This window comes from Manihot esculenta, chromosome 13 (genome assembly GCF_001659605.2).
Source record: "Manihot esculenta cultivar AM560-2 chromosome 13, M.esculenta_v8, whole genome shotgun sequence".
Lineage (NCBI taxonomy): Eukaryota > Viridiplantae > Streptophyta > Magnoliopsida > Malpighiales > Euphorbiaceae > Manihot > Manihot esculenta.
Window position 1 is genome coordinate 14,832,474 of NC_035173.2, and position 19,843 is coordinate 14,852,316.

A 19,843-nucleotide genomic window follows, 5' to 3' on the forward strand; every position below is an offset into this window, starting at 1 on the left:
TTTCTCATTCTCTCCTCTCTTCTTCCTAAATTCTATCTCTAATCTATCTCAATTCTTCTCTTCTTCTCTAATCTTCTTCTACTGAGTGCAATCTTCTGTTAAGGACAAAACCCTAACATGAGTTGAGAACAAGAAGAAAATACAACAAAGTGCATCAAGGACCGACCATGGTTTCATATAAAAAGTTTGAAATATAGTTTTCATAAATGTTCTCAATAAGCCTTAGAGGTGGTCAATTTCATCCATGTAATCCCAGACCATAAATCTTCTACTAGTTTTGCTAGCAGTTCATCCTTTCCCCAAGCTCCATATTTTCCCTCTCCTCTCTTTCAATACTCGTATTCTTAAGGAACCAAAAACAAGAAAATAGCACAAAGTGCATCAAGGACAGAGCAAAAGTTCATAGAAAGTTTGAAATTTTGATTTTCAAACATGCGCCCAACAAGCACCAGACATTGTTAATTTCATGTATATAATCCCTAAAATGCATTTGCTAAAGACCATCAAGGTTCTACTAGTTCTGTTAGCAATTCATTGTTTCCCCAAGCACCGTAATTCACTCTCCTCTCTTTCAATAATCTTATTGTCAAGGAACTTCTCACATTCTCTTGTTCAAATGTCCAAGTTGGAAATGATGAGATTCCATGCTCCAACTCAAGGCTAGTGTTATGGAAAGTTTATATATTTTTTATGATCCTAATTAGTTGAAGAACCCTTTAATGTATGATATCAATTATGATGCCATATATGGCTTGGGTCTTCCATTATAAATATGAAAATGCCTATGTATTCTGAGGAATAGAATACTATTAAATAAAGATATAGTCATTTGAGGTTGTGTGTTTGTAGATGTAAAATCCCATAGCAACCCACATAAATCTTCTGTCATTTTCTTTTTCTTCTATATTTCTAATTTTAGCTGTCAGCATTTTCATCTTCTAATTTCAAAAATGTATAGACTGTTTCCCTTTTATCAATCTACCAACTAAAATCTAACTTATCCACATCTACAATCAACCGTCGGTTCCATTTGAACCCATCAAGCAACATTGACTATTGTCCTTAGATGTATATCAGCCAATTACAAATCTTTCTTTTACATGATTTAGCACCAGTTGTTTCAGGGATATAACGTACCACCTGCCGATTCTAACTTTATAGTTCCTGATCTAACTCAATCCACTTGATTCTCACTACATCCAAGCACTTAGTCTGCAATTTTCCAGGGAAAGTCCACCTTAAACTCGCAGAGCTTCAGGAATCTCCTGAGTTTCAGTTGTCTCCCTATATGAGCAAAAAAACCTAAGTTTTATTATATAGACTATAACTTCAGGAAAATGTGAGAACTTAGAACATTCATCAACAAAATCACACCAAAAGCTGCATAACCAAAATACATGGAATAAGGTCCCAGAAGGCCAGCAATATACCTAAAAGATAAGAGGATTCAATATCAAACATTCTTCAACTTGTTTGCCTTTGAAGGTGGCCATTGTCCCTTTTTCCTCATCCTTCGCTTCCGAACAAGTTTCTTTCTGCGAAGCCTTATCTTCTTTGCCAATTTCATCCTCAACTTCTGCTCAAGCTTCTGTTGTAGCTTTGCATCAAGAGGAATTTTCTCCGATAGCAAATTCTCTTCATCATCACTTTCTGACACAGACTCCCCAGCATCAGAACCCGTCCCCTTAATATCCGTCGATGCCTTCACAGTCACCGTACCCTTTCTCACAGTCGAAAAGGAAATTCCAACGAAGGACTTCGAGAGCAGAGAGACGGATTTCAAGTGCAACCTGGAAACTAAAAATTGAAAAACAAAATCTGTAATCCATAAATGGGTTTTTACAGGTGGATACAACGGTGGGAAATGCAGAACGGGAGACTTATTTTGTGCTTCAAAAAGAACCCAAAAAGGGGGGTTACAGAAAACAGCAATTGAAATTACAGGTTTTCCATAAAGCAGCAACCACAGATTGTACATTGTTTGAACCAAAACCAGCAATACTAAGTGAAAATGCGATCAATATAACAAATGGGTTTATGGTTTTCGATCAATATGTCAAATGGGTTATGACGTTTCTCTCTTTTTTCTACTCTTAAAAATCTTATTATTTCCCAAAAGCACAGGTTTTAAGCAAAGGAGAAAATAGAGATACCTGGAGAAGTAGAAATGGCCTTCGTTGATAAAGGTAATGAAGCACAAAGTGAAGGCAGCAATGGAGGGGGAGAGATTATGGTAAGGACAGCCATTCTTCTTTCGTGTCTGTTTCTCTCCCTCCCCACTCTCAGCTTAGAGGGATATAGGATCTTCACATTTTGATGGGGAACAAAGCTTATCCACAGATTATTTTGGGCCAAAGCCCATCCACAGTAGTAATTTTGATAAATTATAGCCCTGTCCTGTTTTTTTATAATGGAAATAAGTTAGAAATATGTTCTTATACTTTTTATGAGGTGAAATAAAATTTTTTAGACAAATAATCTCATAATTTAAGATTTAAAGTAAAATATATTCTACATATTAAAATATTAATTTTCAAGTAATTTTTGGGTTGCTATTCTTGATTTCTTATAATTTTTTATTTTTATTTTTATTAAAATAGTATATAAGTTTCAATATTTAAAACATTAAAATTATGAAAATAATATTTTATTATTAATATTTATAATTTTAAGATATACATAACTATAAATTTAAAGTTGTAAGTATAATCTAAATAATTAAAATTGACTTATTTAATTCTCAATAAAAAATAGAGATATAAATAGATAAAATATCTGCAAAAATCACCCTACTCAAACTTCAAACTCAATTAAACTTCCTAATATTATTTATTAAAATTTTTCTAAAACTATTTGAACCGGTTTCAAATATGATTAAATTATTTAAATAATATTTGAATCGTTTTAATTTTATATATTTTAATTAATAATTTTATTAATGATTTTCATTTTAAAAAATTAATGTTTTTTAAAAAATAATAGAGAATTAAATTTTAAATTTAAATCCGTTTCAAGTTTATTATATATTATCTAAATTAATCCTATTAAGTTTAGCAAGGTGGGATGCCTAAAAATTGGCAATCGGTTGCCATTTATATTAAAAAATATAGATGTAGACTTAAACTTATTGAGACAAACAAATATGAATTATCTTCATTATATCTTTCATTCACAAGGAAAAGATTATTTGGTTGCTTTATTTTGGAGTGTACAATTCTGGTTTTGATTTCAATTAAAAGTTTACTTAGAAATTAAAATCAAATCAAAATTTGATACTGTGTGGGTTCGGCTCTTTGTTATTTTGAATTTTCGATATTTTCGATTCTTCAATTCTAATTTAATTCAATTTATTACGGATGATTTATATAATTTTTTCATGAAAAAGTCATATTTGAAATGTCATTTACATTTTAAACTTAATTATTATTACAAATTATATTATATATATAATACACATTTAAATTATTTGAAAGTTGTATGATATAAGCAAATGACATTTTTTTAACTCTTGATAAATTTTAAAAAGTTGACTTATGCTCTCGATAAAATTTTTGGTTCAACAAACTCCTTAATTTCCGTTCACCTTCCGTTGAATGAGTAAGAAAGAACCCATGAGTTCAGCCATTCCTTTGAATATATTTCATGTCAAGCTCACATAGGCTACTCAACCTCATTGCTGGCAATGTCACTCCTTAATAATCATCCACAAATAAATACGCCTATCTCCCTTGTTCTCTCATTCATCCTCTTGAAAATGAAAAGAAACTTTGAAAGAAAAGAGTTGGCCAGCAGAGGATGCAGGTGCCGTAGGAGTGACGAAAGGAGCTCCATTTTAGAAGAGGATAGGCGATTTTTGGAGGTTTTAAGACAAAGGCAGCCTCATATTTTCTTGCAAAGAGGCAATACATTTATCGTGTTTTTATTTGGGGAACTTGTTCATAGCACGCACTTGGACGACTTGCTCAGGGTATATCTCTCCCTTTCTCTCCCTCTCTGCGTTTCTCCCCCTCTCTCTTTCTCGAGAGTTGTTAAGGTGTCTCAAATTTTCCATCCATCATCTCATGCTTGTTAATATTCATAGGCTGAAAGCAGACTTAATTTAGGACGACGCTAAGCACATCCTTGGCATCCCCATTAGCTCGTAGCCTAGGAATGACCTATCGAGTCCCTTCGAGGATAATTATCAGTATTCGGATAGAGTTACAAATTACCTCGCCATATCCAACTCTCAAATTACCAGTCATTACATGGCAAGCCAGGCCCTAACATTCACATTCAAAAATCAACCTAGAATCTTCGTATAGAGGCTACCATTATCAGCGCTGAAAACGTATCGCGCCGTTACTGCAATTTCTGCGGTAACAAAGAGACCCTCAATCATCTCATGTCCTCAAGTAGTTGCTATTTGGATCCATTCCCCACGAAGGACTAATATGATGAATTGTTGCTCTGAATTATGAATTTTCTCTAGCAATGGAGTTCATTTCCTTATTAACTTCTAAATTTATGTAAATCTTGATACTCCAAATCCCTTAACTATACATGTATAATCTTTTACTTTGTTCCGCGAGAAAACAGAGGATTATCCATTAGAGCCGGCTAAAATTTGATTCAGGAATTTCTGAGAAAGTTTCTGATCCACCAACACTTAAACATAATTTCGAATAAAAATTTAATAATATAAATTTAAAGGTGTGACCTACATCATTTTAACTGTCATTCATTAAAATATCTGCCCAAATCACCGTTGTTAAACAAGGCTTGTGGACAAGAAAGGTCTGGTTAGGCCTTAAAATACATGCCATACCTCATCAATTCAATCAAAACATGAAAGAGAAGATGGCAAATCATCTTGTCGAATTAACGAAGCAAATTCGAAAGATTTTGAAAGGCATATATGAGCAACCTATACTCGAGAACAAATGAAAATAAGAGGAGTTAAACATTCAAGTATAGATATAGCCGAGGGTTCCAGATGCAACAGAAATGGAAAATAATTCTGGGCATCCTACGATTCGGCAAATTAATCTGCGAAGGTTTGTATTATAGTTCGAGAGGCCTCAATTCAGAGTCTCTTACCTCTCTGCTGGGACCTTCGCTCATAAAATTACTATATTTCATAAAATATACACATTCTATGTGTACGACAAATCGGATCTAAGAACCAATCATTTCAAAGAGATCACAGCTCACCAGATCCTCCATCGACACCGATCTTCGAAGGTAAACTTGGATAAGAGTGCATTTCTCATTGCACCCCCTCCATAGGTCCCCTCGTTTCCTCTCTAATGGAAAATTATTGAAGAGAAAAGAAAAAGAAGAAGAAGAAGACATAGAAGAAGACGCTCAGTGAATACGAACCAGAACTAGAGATTCATCTTGCGGTATGGTTATGAAACCATCACACAATCGATAATGAGATTTCTCAACTCTATTATCGTCATCGCATCTCTTCCATTCTTTTTATCTCTTACGACAAAGCCGCCGGAAGCGGCGTATAAGAGGCGGATAAGCGGCGTAACCCTAGATGCTAGCGCTGGGCTATGTCCTAAAGCAGTGAATATAGGAAGAACGGTATGGTTGTCTTTTATAGAGGGAGTTGCTGAAGCTGGGCCAATATTTCTCGTGGCTAAGTCCATCAAGTTATCAGCCTCTTCGTATGGGCCCCAAAACCCATATGGTTATTGACGACCGTTGGTTTAACGTTTTGCTGGGCTGTTTGGCAAAGTTCTAAACACATGAATAAAGAGAAACTTATTGAATAACAATATTGATCCTTATTGTTTTTTTTTTTAAATATCGATCCTTAATATTAAATAATAATTTATTTTAAAATATTAACTACAAAATAAACGAAATAATTAAACTTACAACAGGAGTAAAATGAAACAATCTCCATATTAGTTATTACTGCTCTTCATTATTAGTTTCTAGATCCTTTTATCAAGCCATCCTTCACTCTATGCAATGGCAACATTCCACATATGTACAGTTTGTGTGGTGGATGCACACAAGGGCAAATGGGATATGGCCTGAACAAAATAAGGAAATATAGGCAAAAAAAAAAAATCTAATTTTATATTTGAAAGATTTTTGCACGTATACACGTTTAGGGAAGATTCTAGACTACAACAACTAAGATGAATTCTCCAAAACAAATTACAGAAAATTTGTTACAACAATTCTACAAGTTACACTATTTTTCATTAACGGGAAAGAATTGCACCTAGCTGATTGAGCTAAGAGAAGGAAGGAGAGGAGAAACACTGGAAGTATTACGCACTATTTTACTTAAATAGTGTATCCCATTTTGGCTTCCCATCAATGCATTGTGTTATTTATTTTGATATTTGTCTTATCTTTATGTTCTGTTTTAATAATTTTGCAGCCCCCCAATCCTTCCGCAAGATAGAGATGGTTAGAGGCTAAGGAGGTTTTTACGAGATTTAATTTTTAAAATTAGGACAACAAAAATTTATCTCTAATTTATAATTTAGCATAAAATATAGAAAAGAGAGAATAAAAAAAAATAGAATTTTTATTTTATAAAAATGGAAGCTATTTATTAAAAAAAATGAACTTTGCAAGCGATTATAAAAATTTTAAGATAATATAATAAAATCACAACGGTCAAATTTAATATTAAATTTAAATATCAAACATGTAACTGTGATGTTCATCTGCTAGCTTAGAAAATCATTCCACATCGGCGGAATACAGCAATTTCGAATTGCGGAATAGACAATTTCGAATTGCGGAATATGACAATTTCGAATTGTATATAATAGCTAGCACGAAACTACTAAATAACTAACTTGGGTTAATCATTTTGAATTAAGTGGAAAGTGGGTCTAAAAGTTATTTAGGTCAATTTGGGCCGGACTGTTTCAATCGGTATCAGCCACCTTGAGTCAGACAAATTGTACGGAACTAGTAGACCTGTCAGGAAAGAGCTACCCGTGTGAGACGAGGTTTAACCGCCCGAAATACTAACGAACCACAATACCTAAAGATCCGGTCGTGGTTAGCAATTGTATCTGATTTAGTTGCGATGAAGATGTCGCAAATTTAGTAGAGGAGAGTGTGATGTTCACTTGCTAGCTTGGGAAATCGTCCTACATCGACGGAGTTCACCCGCTAACTTGGGAAATTATCTCACATCGACGGAATACAACAATTCCGAATTATATACACTACAAGAAAATTCGTTACTAATTTGTTTAGTAACGGATTTATATCCGTTACTATGAATATCGTTGTTAATGCAATAGTAACCGATTAGCAATTTATTATTAATTTTGTAACGGATTAAGTAACAGATTTATAATGGAATTTAGTAACGGATTCAAAATCCGTTACTAATTTATATATATATAAATTAAATAGAAATTCATTACTAATTTGATAAAATAAAAAATATATTAAATATAACGTTATTAAATCTGTTGTTAATTTTTAAAAAATATTTAAATTATTATATTAAATTATTAATTTATTTCATTATATTTTACATTAAATTACTTTTAAAAAATATTTATATTATTATATTAAATTATTAATTTATTTTATTATATTTTACATTAAATAATAATTTAATTATGGTAAACTATTAATTTTTTTCATTGTATTTTACATTAAATATTAACTTTAATATTTTAAATTTTATTAATTTTATAAGAAAATTCTTATAAAATTACATAAGAAAAATCTAAAAAATAAAAAAATGTGAGAGAATGGAAAAAAAAATGAGATACAAAAGAGAAAATAAGAAAAAAAAAGAAAATAGAAGAAAATAATGATAAAAATGGAGAGAAAATAAGGAAAAAGAGGAAAATTAAAGAAAATGAGAAAAAAAGAAGAAAAAAGAGAAAAAAAAAAAGAAAAGAAAATGAGAGAAAGATGAAGAAAAAATGAAGAAAAATAAAGAGAAAATGAAGATATATAAAAGAATGAAAGAGAAAAGTTAGAGTATATATACATGGGAGAAAAGAAAGTAAATGAATGAATAATGAAAGAAAAAGGAAGGAAAAATGATAGAAAGTGGAAGAGAAAATAAAAGAAAGTGAAATAAAAATCAAAAGATAAAAGGAAAATTAATAATGAAAGAAAATTGAAGTGAAAATTGAAGGAAATGAAAAAAAATGGAAGAAAATGGAGTCGATCATTGAGAGAAGAAAATAAGATAAGGGAAAAATGAATGAATGAGGAGAGAAGAGAAGAAAGAAAATGAATGAAATGAAGGGAGATAAGAGAAGAAAATAAGATAAGGGAAAAATAAAGGAATGAGGAGAGAAGAGAAGAAAGAAAGTGAATGAAATGAACGGAGATAAAATGGGTGAGTGTATAAATACATGAATTAATAATAGATTTAGTAACGGATTGAATCTATTATTAAATTTTAAAAAAAATGAGGGCGAATTAAAATAAAAAGACGACATTATTCTTTAAATTTTAGTAATGGATTTCTTAATCCGTTACTAATTTTTAAATTAGTAACGGATTCAGTAACAGACTTTTTTCATTACTAAATTATAAATAAAAAAGGTGGGATTTTAAAATAATAGCGTGGTATTTTATTCTCTAAAATTTATTAACGGATTATAGAATCCGTTACTAATTTTCGAATCAGTAACGGATTTAATAATAGATTATATCTGTTACTAACTTAAAAAGAAAATATGAGATTTTAAAAAATAAAAAGTCATTTTTTTGTTAAAAAAACAATAACGGATTAAATCCGTTACTAAATCTGTTACTAATTATATAATAGATTGCATTCTGTTATTAAATTCGTTATTATTTTATTCATTTAATTTATTTATTTAGTAACCGATTTAGTAACAAATTTAGTAACGGATTGAGATCCGTTACTAATTTTTAGCTAATTTAGTAACGGATTTCAAAATCAATTATTAAATTTGTAAATAATTTTATTAAGCAACAGATTTAGTAACGGATTAACAAATAATAAAAATTAGTAACGGAATACAAAATCCATTACTAATCCATTACAAATTTATAACGGATTTAAATCCATTACTAATATCTGTTACTGTTCCGACAAATTTTTGTAGTGATATAATAGCTAGCACAAAACTACTAAATAACTTGAGTGAACCATTTTGGATTAAGTGGAAAGTGGGTCTAAAAGTTATTTGGGCCAGTTTGAACCGGACTGTTTCAACAACAGTAAAAAAATCTCATAAATAAAATTTTCAACGACCATAAAATCTTCAACGAACAGTCCCATTTTAAAGAGAAGGGATGTAAAGAGAGGAGCATTGAAAGCCTTGGTCAAGATATTAGCAAGGTAAAGGTGGGAGGAGACATGGATGGTTCGAATAAAGCTAGCCTTGAGCTGATCTTATATAATATGATAGTCAGTATCCTAGTATTTTGTGAGCTTATGAAATATTGGATTTGTTGTTATATGTTGGGCAGCTTTTTTGTCTTAATAGAGCAAATTTGGTAAGAAAAGAATAATTTGTAAATCAATAAATATATATATGATCCATTGTAGCGCGCAAGAAGTGGAAGCCATACTTTTATAATATGCTTCAGTAGAAGAGCGACTGATTATGCTTTGTTTTTTTGGTCTTCCAGGGAATGAGAAACAAGTCTAAAAAAATATAAAACGGGATTAGTGATTTTCTAGACATGGTGCAAGTTGTAAAGTCCGTGTCACAAAAGGCTTTAAGTTTGAAGATTTGAATTTGCTGGGAAGAAGAGCCTTTTGGAGAGGCATCCTTTCAGGTACATCAAGACATGTAATATTGTCTATATAATGATATGTTTGATCAAGCCAAATTTAGACCCATTTTTTATGTTGATATTTATGTTAATTTACACATTTTCTATCTAATTTTGTGGTTTTGATCTTATTTTACAGAAAATGGTATAAAAGGGTAATTTGGTAAAAATGGCCTTAAAACTGACCAAAAGAGAGTAAAAGAAAACAAGTTTGATTTGTCCAAGTTGTTTACCCAAACCGAGTTGCAGCTGAAATGGGAGAGGAATGAGGAAAGCACAGACTTGCTGTTTGACCAGCTTGTTTGCCCAAGCAAACTGGGCAAACAGACCCGCAAACAGAGTCTGCGACAGCAGACAGCAGAATAGCGAGAAATTCAAATTTTAAAACTTCAAGAAGTCTTTTCCTCCCCAAACACGTGAAGACAGCTCAGCAAATCTTCAAGACACCTCAGCACTCAATCTCACATATCTAGGAAGCCAAATCTCAAGAAGATACAATTGCCTTTCAAGAATCCAACCCCAAATAGGAAAAGAACTCCAACAAATCAAGAAATTAAGGGCTGCACATATTCAGCTATAAAAGGACAGCAAACCAGCAAACAAGGATCTTCCCATCATCGGAATTGAGACCAGCAGCTGCGCGCCACACCATCCAGCCCCTCTCCATCTTCTTCTTGTTTTCTTTCTTTATTTTTATGTTTGTTTCAGCCATGAGTGGCTGAAACCCTTTTTCTAGTTCAAGATTAGGTGAAACTTCAAGTTGTTTATGGATTGGGAGATCTCACATTTCTTTTCGTAAAAAAGTTGTGTTCATAACTAACTATCACAATCTCGTAGATACTCAAATATCTTACGTGATAGTTTGTTTTGATAAGGAAAACCGAAAAATCTTTTATCTATAATAGTTACAGATAGACTGCAGATCTTTTTTAAATATTATTATCTTATAATAATAATTAATATTAATAATAATAACATCTTTCTTATTATTAATCATACTAATGGGATTTTAGACCATTAATATGATATAGCACATCAACAATGTTCTTTTGTGTATGATCCAATAGACTCACATTAATTGGCAATAGACCCAGTCCCACAACACCCAAAAATCATAAGCGGCCTCTAACAAGACATTATGACTACCCAACTAATATGAGAATCGGTAGTCCGATAAAATCTAATAAATAAAATATGTATTAATCCCTTTGTCACACGATATCTAGTTTGAACATAAATCATGGTCAATGTCAAACTTATAATGTTCAAACTTATGATTTCTCGATCTCTAAGTAGACTGATAAAATCAAATGATAGTGATCACACTATCAATTCATTTGAGCACGGCCATGCATTTCTCAGTTTCACTTATCGAGGGGTCCAAAAGATATCTCTCTCACAGAGAAGGACAAATTCTATCTTGATTATTCAATATCCTCTACATAATTTCTATTATGCTCAATCATAACCTTTATGATTGTCCAATTAAAGACAATATTTGGTTATGTCAAAACATAACAGTCCTTATGTTGGAAACTATGACAATCTCATATCAAAGGATTAAGACATAACTACTTTGAAATTCACTTATGACAATAACCCATGTAGTGATCTCAATGCAGGTCCATTCAATACTTTGTTCTCTAACAAGTATCTATGATTATTAAATTATATCAACATATACATAATCATCTCATCATTATCAATCAATAATCATACTAGTTATATTTTATTATTATCAACATAATAATAAGTAACCCGAGATATTAATCATTATTATATAACATGCAAATAAATAATAATCATAATAAAACTGCTTTTATTAATAACCAAAATGACATACAAAAAGGTCCAAGATAATGGTTTAGGGCAAATACACTAACATGTACAAGAAGACCTATTTATACTTATCTATAGGTTTAACCCATATATACAGCACGAACTAGAAGAATCCAGAAGAACAAATTCTTTAAAGAATCTAAGCTAAACTAACGCTTTATCTTTTACAAGAATAATATGTGTAAAATAATACGGTGCCATTTAATCAGGTTGTTACACCGGTCATCAGGCTATGTACTGTCCATAAAGTGGTACGACCATTTGGTCGTTGTTCCGACCATTTGCTTAACAAGTCGTCCCACTAATTGCTTAGTTGTTGGTCCGACCATTTACTTATCAAGTCGTCCCTCTGACTACTTGGTCATTGGTTTCACCATTTGCTTATCAGGTTGTCCCACCGACTACTTGATCGTTGATTCGACCACTTGATTATCAGGTAGTCCCACCAATTCCATTTGCTTGTTAGGTCGTCCCACCAACTGGTCGTCATTAGATCGTCCACTAAATCGCCAGATCGTCAAGGTGTCTAGGTTTGCACCTCGACTTAGGCCGTCTTGTCTAATTGTCTGGACCAGGTCATATCCTTCTTTTGGGATGATCGTCTTGTCATCTTGTCTGACCAACTGGTCGTCACTGGATTGGCCAAGTGGTTGTCTTGCTAAACAAATAGTCGGCCTTATTTCAAGTGGTCGTTTTACTGACCAAATGGTTGTCATAGCAGTCGCCTGACTGAATAATCATATTTTTCTGCATAAAAATATAAATTACTGAACTAAATCCTAATTTTTATATTTATTGTAGTTAAAAGAGACATTGCTAAAAAGAACAAGAATAGAGGAGCAAAACTAGGATGGAGATTCCTTTTTCTGCGAAGTTTACCTGTGCTTTCTTCCCATTGAAACCAATTTTATTGATCTCAAAAATTGTTTTAGTTTTTCTAGTATAAATATTATTAATGGAGTTGATGATGTAAGGTCCCACTTAGAAAATCCAATACCCATTAGCTCTTTTAAGTTTTTGGAAAAGATATCATCCAATACAACATTAAAGAATAATAGAAGCTCTCTCATCGTCAATCAAATAGAAAAAGCCATAAGAGATGTATATTTTGACCCAACATGAAGAATAATGACACATCCACTAAACAACTACCAACAATTTGCAACCCTCCACACCATTTCATTAATCTAATACACATTTAAAACCCACCCACCAACCTATAATGCTTGGAAAGAGAATGAGAATAATAATAATAATAATAATAATATATTTTTTTTCATGTCATCTATTTTACTTTTTCATATATATTAGAAAATATAATATTTTTATTAATATTTTAATTATATCTATTTTAAATAGATTAAATTTTATTATATATTAAAAATATTTTATGAGATGTTTTAATATAAAAAAAAGTAATAAAAAAGAAAAAGTAGAGGAGCTCACTCAAGTGCTTAGACAACTATCGTTCCCAACTTTGTATGTGCATATTGCAACCAATCACTTGCCCTTTTCAGGACACAAAAAGCCCACTGCAACAAGAAACCAAGCATTGGGTATTTCCCTTTGTTTAAAAAAATATTATTTAATTTACCTGATTTAGTGAACTAATCAAATCGGCCTTTTATTCAAAAATACATTTCTTACTTGATATCATTTCAAAATATTAATTATTTAATTTTATTAAATGGTGAAAAATTATAAAAATTAAATTATGTTTTAAAACTATAGTTATTAATTAAGATAAGCATTTTAATCATCTTAAATAATTGAAGTAATCATTAAATAATTAATTTTAATATTTATGTTATTTTATATTTTAATTTAAATATTTAAATTTTATATTAATTAATTAATTTAATATTTACCTTTGATCGTAATATTAATTAATTTTAAAATTAAAATTAAAAATAAATAATGTAATTATTAAATATATAATCTACTCTTCTAACAGTAATTAATTTTATTTTGTAGTAATAATTATAATAATTTTATACTCTATATATTATTTAATTTAAAATAGTAGCATTTATAAAATAGCCAAGAATAATCTGTTATTGAATCTTTAAAATAAAATTTATTTACTATGAAAAGTAGAGACTTCGTATTTAATCGTTAAATTATTATTTTTTTATAATTAAATATGTTAATTAATTATAATTAAATATGAGTTAACATTAGTTTATATTTAAAAAATAATAAAATATTATATATGACATACCACTTGAAATTTCATATTTTAATTTTTAAAAATTAATAAAATTCTATTAAAATATAAATATTTAGTTAATTTATTTAAAATTTAAAATATTTAAATTAAAATACAAAATGAAGTATATATTTAATTTTTTTTCAATCAAATACCCTTAATTTTTATTAAAATATAATAACTAAATAATAACTCAATGATTCTAGAATTACTTTTAAAATTGAAAGTCTCGAATTCAAATTTTAATAATTTTTAAAATCAGTAAAGAAGATACGTTGAATTATTTCTAATATGAATCTTAGATTGAGCTTTACAAGAGGGGATTGCATGAGGGGCCAATGTTTCCACTTCCGTAGAAAGATTGTAGTGGTCAAACCCTTGTGTATCTCTGTTCTAAAGAGATTTCTTTTGGGATTGTGGCTCCAATCCCTATCACTCCTTTCTGTAATCAAACAAATTTTAATTGAAAGAAAAAGGAGAGATAGATGTGTGAGCCCTTAAAAATAAAAATAAAAATAAAAGCAAACCCATTTCAGCAATTGCGGCACTTTGTCCCCTGTGTCTTGCTCTAAGCATTTTCTTTATATGTGTATTTGCTTCTTCTGCAATTAATCAAAGAAGAAAAAGTCCGTTTTGTAGTCAAAGTTTTAATATTGTTTGTTTTCTTCCTCTTGCTTTGAGTATTCAATGCCAGCTCATGGGTTTGCTTAACATATTAATATATACTCTTTCCTTAGGAATAGCACGTAACCCTAGTTGCTCATTTTTCACTTCTTATCTCTTTATGATTGCTATCTTTTTTATATATATATATATTTAAAATATTAAAATGATACTCATAAACTTCATTTAATAATAAATGTATTAAAGTGAAACTAAAAAATAATATAGCTAAACGATTTCTATATATTTTTATGGTTAATTGCATTAATTTTTTTTATCATTTTTTATTTCAAAAATCATATTTATTTATGGAAACATATGAATTTCAATCATATAAGTATAATATTCTTCCGCCACAATGTGTTAATACTTATTCAGGCACAATTTTTTTAATTGTTCTCAACTTATTTTAATTTTTTGTAATATTTTGATTTACTATGTTATGAAATATATAAATCAGTGTGTTCATAAGTTGACTAGTGAAAAGCAACAAAATGGAATCCCAAGAAGAATTCGATGAACCCTCGGCAATCTTTTCTTTTGACTTCCAAACTAAAGAAAGGGCAAAACTAAAGAGTTGAGTTGTGCTTTTTGATGTGATTATTTGAAATTCAATTTCATTACTTCATCTGGTAGAACTGGGTCTCTTGTGTACCATTGCTTCTGTTCCATTGTAATTAAACTATGAAAGCGAATTTGAGTTTTAGTGGAAAAAAAAATAAAAAAAACACAGGACATGAAATATAGACGAATTTGAAAAAATTAATAATTCATGCAACAAGACAAAGTTTCGTAAAATTAAAAATACAATTTCGTATTGGTTATTACCTTGAACTTTTTTTTGTTTACAGAATAAACAAAGAAAAAGAAGTTATTTTTCCTATTCAAAATCAAACGAATTTGATTCTCTCTTTTATATTCACTAACCAAATATATATATATAAAAAAAAAGAAAAATCCTTTTGGATTTACAATATTATGGTTTCTCTACACTCTCCTTCTCTACCTCTCAAAATTTCTTGCACCAAAAAGAGAGAAAAAGAAAAAGGTTAGAATTTGCATATATCCCATCAACATGATGCTTTGAATCAAAACGGCATAATATGGGTAGTCTTTGTATCATAACTGGAAAGGCATGACTTTGAATTCACCCTGAATATCTTCAATAAATCCCCTGCCATCTGCCTCACCGCCGGCGAGCAATTACTCTGCATAAGCAATAATATTTTTGTCAGCCCGTTGCTATTTGTCACCGCCTCTCTCGCTTTCCCGTCCCTAAATAAATAACACATGCTCCACAATATCGTCACCGCGTGCTCCGTCGCCTCAGCTGATACTTTGAACACCTTCTGAACCACAGCTTCTATGCACGCCGTATCATTGCACATCTCTACTCTCCCCTCTTTGCAGGACGACACCGTTTCGAGCAGCTTCAATGCCTTTTTGGTGATTAAGTTTGAGATTCCTGTGTTTGGCTCTGCCGTTAGTATGTTTTTTAATTCTGGAATTGTTTTCAGATGAACTAGCTTTACTTTGACGCGTTTTGCCTTTGAAATCGCGATTAAACATGACAAGCTCGCGTCGATCAATGTCGGATCGTTTTCTGGACCTATTGATTTTACCAATTCGGATAATAATTCATCCTTTTCGGCGATCGACAAATTCGATTCAGCATCCATGGCGATTAATTCTAGAATTCTCACCGATCCAATTCTGGAGTGTACTCTTCTTCCTCGTTGAAAAACGAGAAGGATAGAGGACAAGAAATCGACATGCTTGTTCTTCAATGGCAATGTCATTAACTGCTTATAATCTTCAATTGTGATTACGATCAAATCTAAAACGCTAATTACTTGCTCGATGAAGTCAATGCTTTTATTATCGGCAAGTAAATCAACAAGCATTGGCACGAATCCGGCCATTTTTGCTAAAAATTCCCGATTCTCTAGCGATTCTTCGGCGAAACACAGAATTTTCGATAAAGCATCGAAACAACAGTGATCTGGTTCTTTTTTCGTTTCAATGTCTTTAACTATGCACTTGATTTCATCCTGTGAGGGAACTGAGTTAGTTGCTGAGTCGACTCGGTGGCTACAGTGGTTCTGCACAGAGTCGGACCAGATCCGGATGAGGCGTTGCAGGGTGCGGTTGGGAACCAACTCCTTGCTCTGAAGTACCTGCATGGTTGCAGGGCAAGTGTTATTGCCGTTGTCGAGCCACCGTTGTATGCTAGTGCGGTCGTAGGTGACTCCGGTGCACAGACTAACGGGGGATTTCATCACGTCCAGCGATATCGGGCAGCGGAAAAAGCTAGGTACAGTTATGTACAAATCATCCCTCACCATTGTTTTGTTTGGTAAGAGAGAAAATCAGTTGAGAAAGTAAGAGAAAGAAGATAGTGAAAGAGAGAAAGAGAAGCAAGAAGGTGGAGGAGGTGGAGCAACAGGAAGGTTGGGTGAGTTTAAAGGGGAGAGAGAAAGAGTCAAAGGTATGGTGACGTCACCATTTACTTTCTTGCAAGGATTTTAATGTTATTAATGATATTCGGGTTGGATTTTGGTCTTTGGTCAAAGGAAGGGTTGTTTCTTTAGTTGGGGGGAATCTTTTTTCTTTGTCGTTGCGCGTGTAGCATGTGGATGGTATCTCATTAATGTAGAACCGTCGGATCATGAGAAAAAGTGTGATTGGGATGATGGAGCGATGAGATGGGGGAGAGAGTGCACGGATGGAGGAGTGCAGATAAATAAATGCGTATGATGAGGAGGGAAACGTGGGGTTGGTGATGAAAAAAAACCAACGTGGGGTTAGTGGGTCCCAACGAGCAAATGAAGGATTTGGGAGTGGGACCACAGAGGGTTAGGTTGGTCCGTCGGATTGCAGCGTTTGTACGTTGAGTAGACAAAGAAGCAAGAGAAAGAGACGCAAATGATTGTGTGGAAAGGGGCATTTTTGTAGTTTTATTAATTCCTGCCTAGCTTTTTTTTTTTTTTTAAATATAATTTTAATCTTTTATTTTTTTTAACAATAAGTCAATAATCAGTAGTTAGCCGAAAAAAAAGACATTTGATACTCAGTTTTTTTTTTTTTTTTTTTTGAATTACAGTATTATAACAGTTAACAATTAATGAATGTCATGATGAAAGCGTAACAAGTAAAAGGTTATTTTATTTAAATACTTTCAAATAATTGTATAAAGTATAATATACATTCTATTATTGTCTCAATGTGAAATGAACATTTACGTATTTCGAAATTTAGTCTGGTAAAAAGTGTATTTTAATAGATTTAAAGGGTTTAAAATTCGACTCCCCACCCCTATGTAAAAGAAAAAAAATAAACATTTACAAGAGTAAAAATATTGGAAAAAAAAAAATTCATCCAGTCCAAGCCATCCTCCATTGGAGGAGATGAGGAGATGGACATGAAGACGCAAGTGTGGAAGAGGAGAAGATCGGGATCCGGGGACGAGGAGAAATCTCATCATATAATATAATAATCCCACGGCTATATGATTGCAATTTCATCACCACCGAAAGCGTCACGCTACCCATTTATAATAACACTAATACTAATATTAATAATAATGATTGTTATTATTAGTAGTAGTGTATTTATGGGAAAAAGAGGTAGCTGCCTAGCTAGTTATCCCACTTCAATTTGTTTACGCTCATTTAAAGGTGGCAATGGTATTAGGTGAAATTATGGCATACGTCTGCCACAGTGTAGCTCTAACATAGCCAACTATATGAAAAGTAAAAGGTTAAAATTGAATTCATTCATTTCATATTAAAATTATATTAATTTATTTATGATACGTTAATAATTATATTGTATCATAAATTGGCTCATTAATTTAATTTAATATATTTTATTATTTGTGTTTCATATTAACCCATGATTTCTCAATTCATTTTTACTCTATAACCCACAATTATACTATTACAAAAAAATAAAATGTATTATTTAAACTCGATTTTTTTTATAAAGTTAGGTTGATTTTTTAACTTTAACTTTTAAACTTGTTTAAATTTTATTTTTTAATATTTTACTTTCCAATAAGCAATGTTCATATACTTAGTTATCTAAAAAAATTCTACTATACTCACATATATAAATTGATTTATATATTTAATTAATAAAAAATGAGCATTTCATATTAATATATAGGTCTCATTTTATTATATTTTAAATATTTTTTTTAATTTTAAATTATGTGTTATACTTTTATTGGACAAATGTATACACCCGAGTGTGTAGTAGAATTTTCTAAATTATTTATATATGATTAATAAAAGATGCAAGTGATCTGACCTGGAAAAAAATGCTTAGTAGATGTGTCGTCTCTCTTTGGTACCACAACAAACACTTGACCTCTCCACCTTCCTTGACACTCTCCTTTGCTCTCATGTCATACAACTCCTTCCCATCTTCAATTGTTGCATCACCCAACGGGCGCACATCAAACCTATCACCCCAGCACTGCAGTCTCCTAAGGCATTCACAAATGGCATTGTTGGCCCGCTTTGCTTTTTTAGCCCCGATGTTATTATGGAGAGGTTCATGGGCTTCAATCAACTGAAGCTTGGCAATTAAGTAGACAATGTCTAGGTGGAGATGACATTCCAATGGAATGGCATTTTAATCGGACTAAATGCAGCGAAAATAATAAGAAAAATAAATGAAAATAATAAGAAAAATTTTTAAATGAATAAAGTAATAAAAATGAAAAAAATAAATATCTTTTATTTTATTTATAGCTAAATGTGAGATCGTTCGTCTCGATTGGACCGTTGCAAATTACAAATTGTCTAAGTATATGGCCTCTAATGATATTCACATGAAATAACAATCGAAAAAATTTAGAATAGTTCTAAGAGTTGAGAAGGAGAAAGAATTTAGTGGTAGCTCTCTATCTTTTCTTACAAATTCTATAGACTCTTAAAAAGTTCATCTTTCGGCTCTCATAAGAGGCCCTTTTACACTTAAATCCTAGAATTTTATTATAATAATATTTATTTATTTATTTATTTTTTATCTATTTTAGACAATTTTAATTAAGTTTCTATTTTATTAATTAGGTCAAAATCATAATTCTTTCAAATTACAATTTTATCTTGATGTCATAAAACTTATATGCAATCAAGTCCTACTTGATTTAACTTCTCATCTTATTTTCTCATACTATTTTTTATGTGTGTGATCTATCAGATTCCAAATATATTGGCAAAATATAATTAACTCATATATTAATTTGAAGGTAAGAATATTGTCTAATAACATGCTAAAACTATCCACATATTTGAAATGTCAATAATGGTTTGACTTAACTTTTCCATGCATGGTTTCTCACTATAATTAATATCCCTTCATCACAAATGTCTT

General features: G+C 31.1%; 2 protein-coding genes and 1 non-coding gene across 4 annotated transcripts; all 3 read right to left on the bottom strand.

Annotated features, from left to right (window-relative positions):
* Positions 1-1,008: 1,008 nt before the first annotated feature.
* On the bottom strand, positions 1,009-2,315 carry LOC110629333 (50S ribosomal protein 5 alpha, chloroplastic). Of its 2 annotated transcripts, none has more exons than XM_021776247.2 (3): positions 2,154-2,315; positions 1,431-1,797; positions 1,009-1,284 (listed from the first exon to the last, which is right to left on the bottom strand). In XM_021776247.2, the coding sequence occupies exons 1-2, from the start codon at positions 2,245-2,247 to the stop codon at positions 1,454-1,456; spliced, it is 438 nt and encodes a 145-aa protein (XP_021631939.1). In that variant the 5' UTR covers positions 2,248-2,315; the 3' UTR covers positions 1,009-1,284; positions 1,431-1,453. The 2 variants fall into 2 exon arrangements, with proteins under 2 accessions (XP_021631939.1, XP_021631941.1); XM_021776249.2 differs by having other exon boundaries at positions 1,009-1,302.
* Positions 2,316-4,952: 2,637 nt separating this feature from the next.
* On the bottom strand, positions 4,953-5,101 carry LOC122721663. Its single transcript, XR_006348367.1, has one exon. It is a non-coding gene; the product is annotated as a small nucleolar RNA snoR145 (small nucleolar RNA).
* A 10,161-nt stretch (positions 5,102-15,262) lies between these two features.
* LOC110629590 (U-box domain-containing protein 27) lies at positions 15,263-16,978 on the bottom strand. Its single transcript, XM_021776624.2, has one exon. It carries the CDS (start codon positions 16,804-16,806, stop codon positions 15,550-15,552), a length of 1,257 nt encoding a protein of 418 aa, XP_021632316.1. The 5' UTR covers positions 16,807-16,978; the 3' UTR covers positions 15,263-15,549.
* Between the last annotated feature and the right edge of the window lie 2,865 nt (positions 16,979-19,843).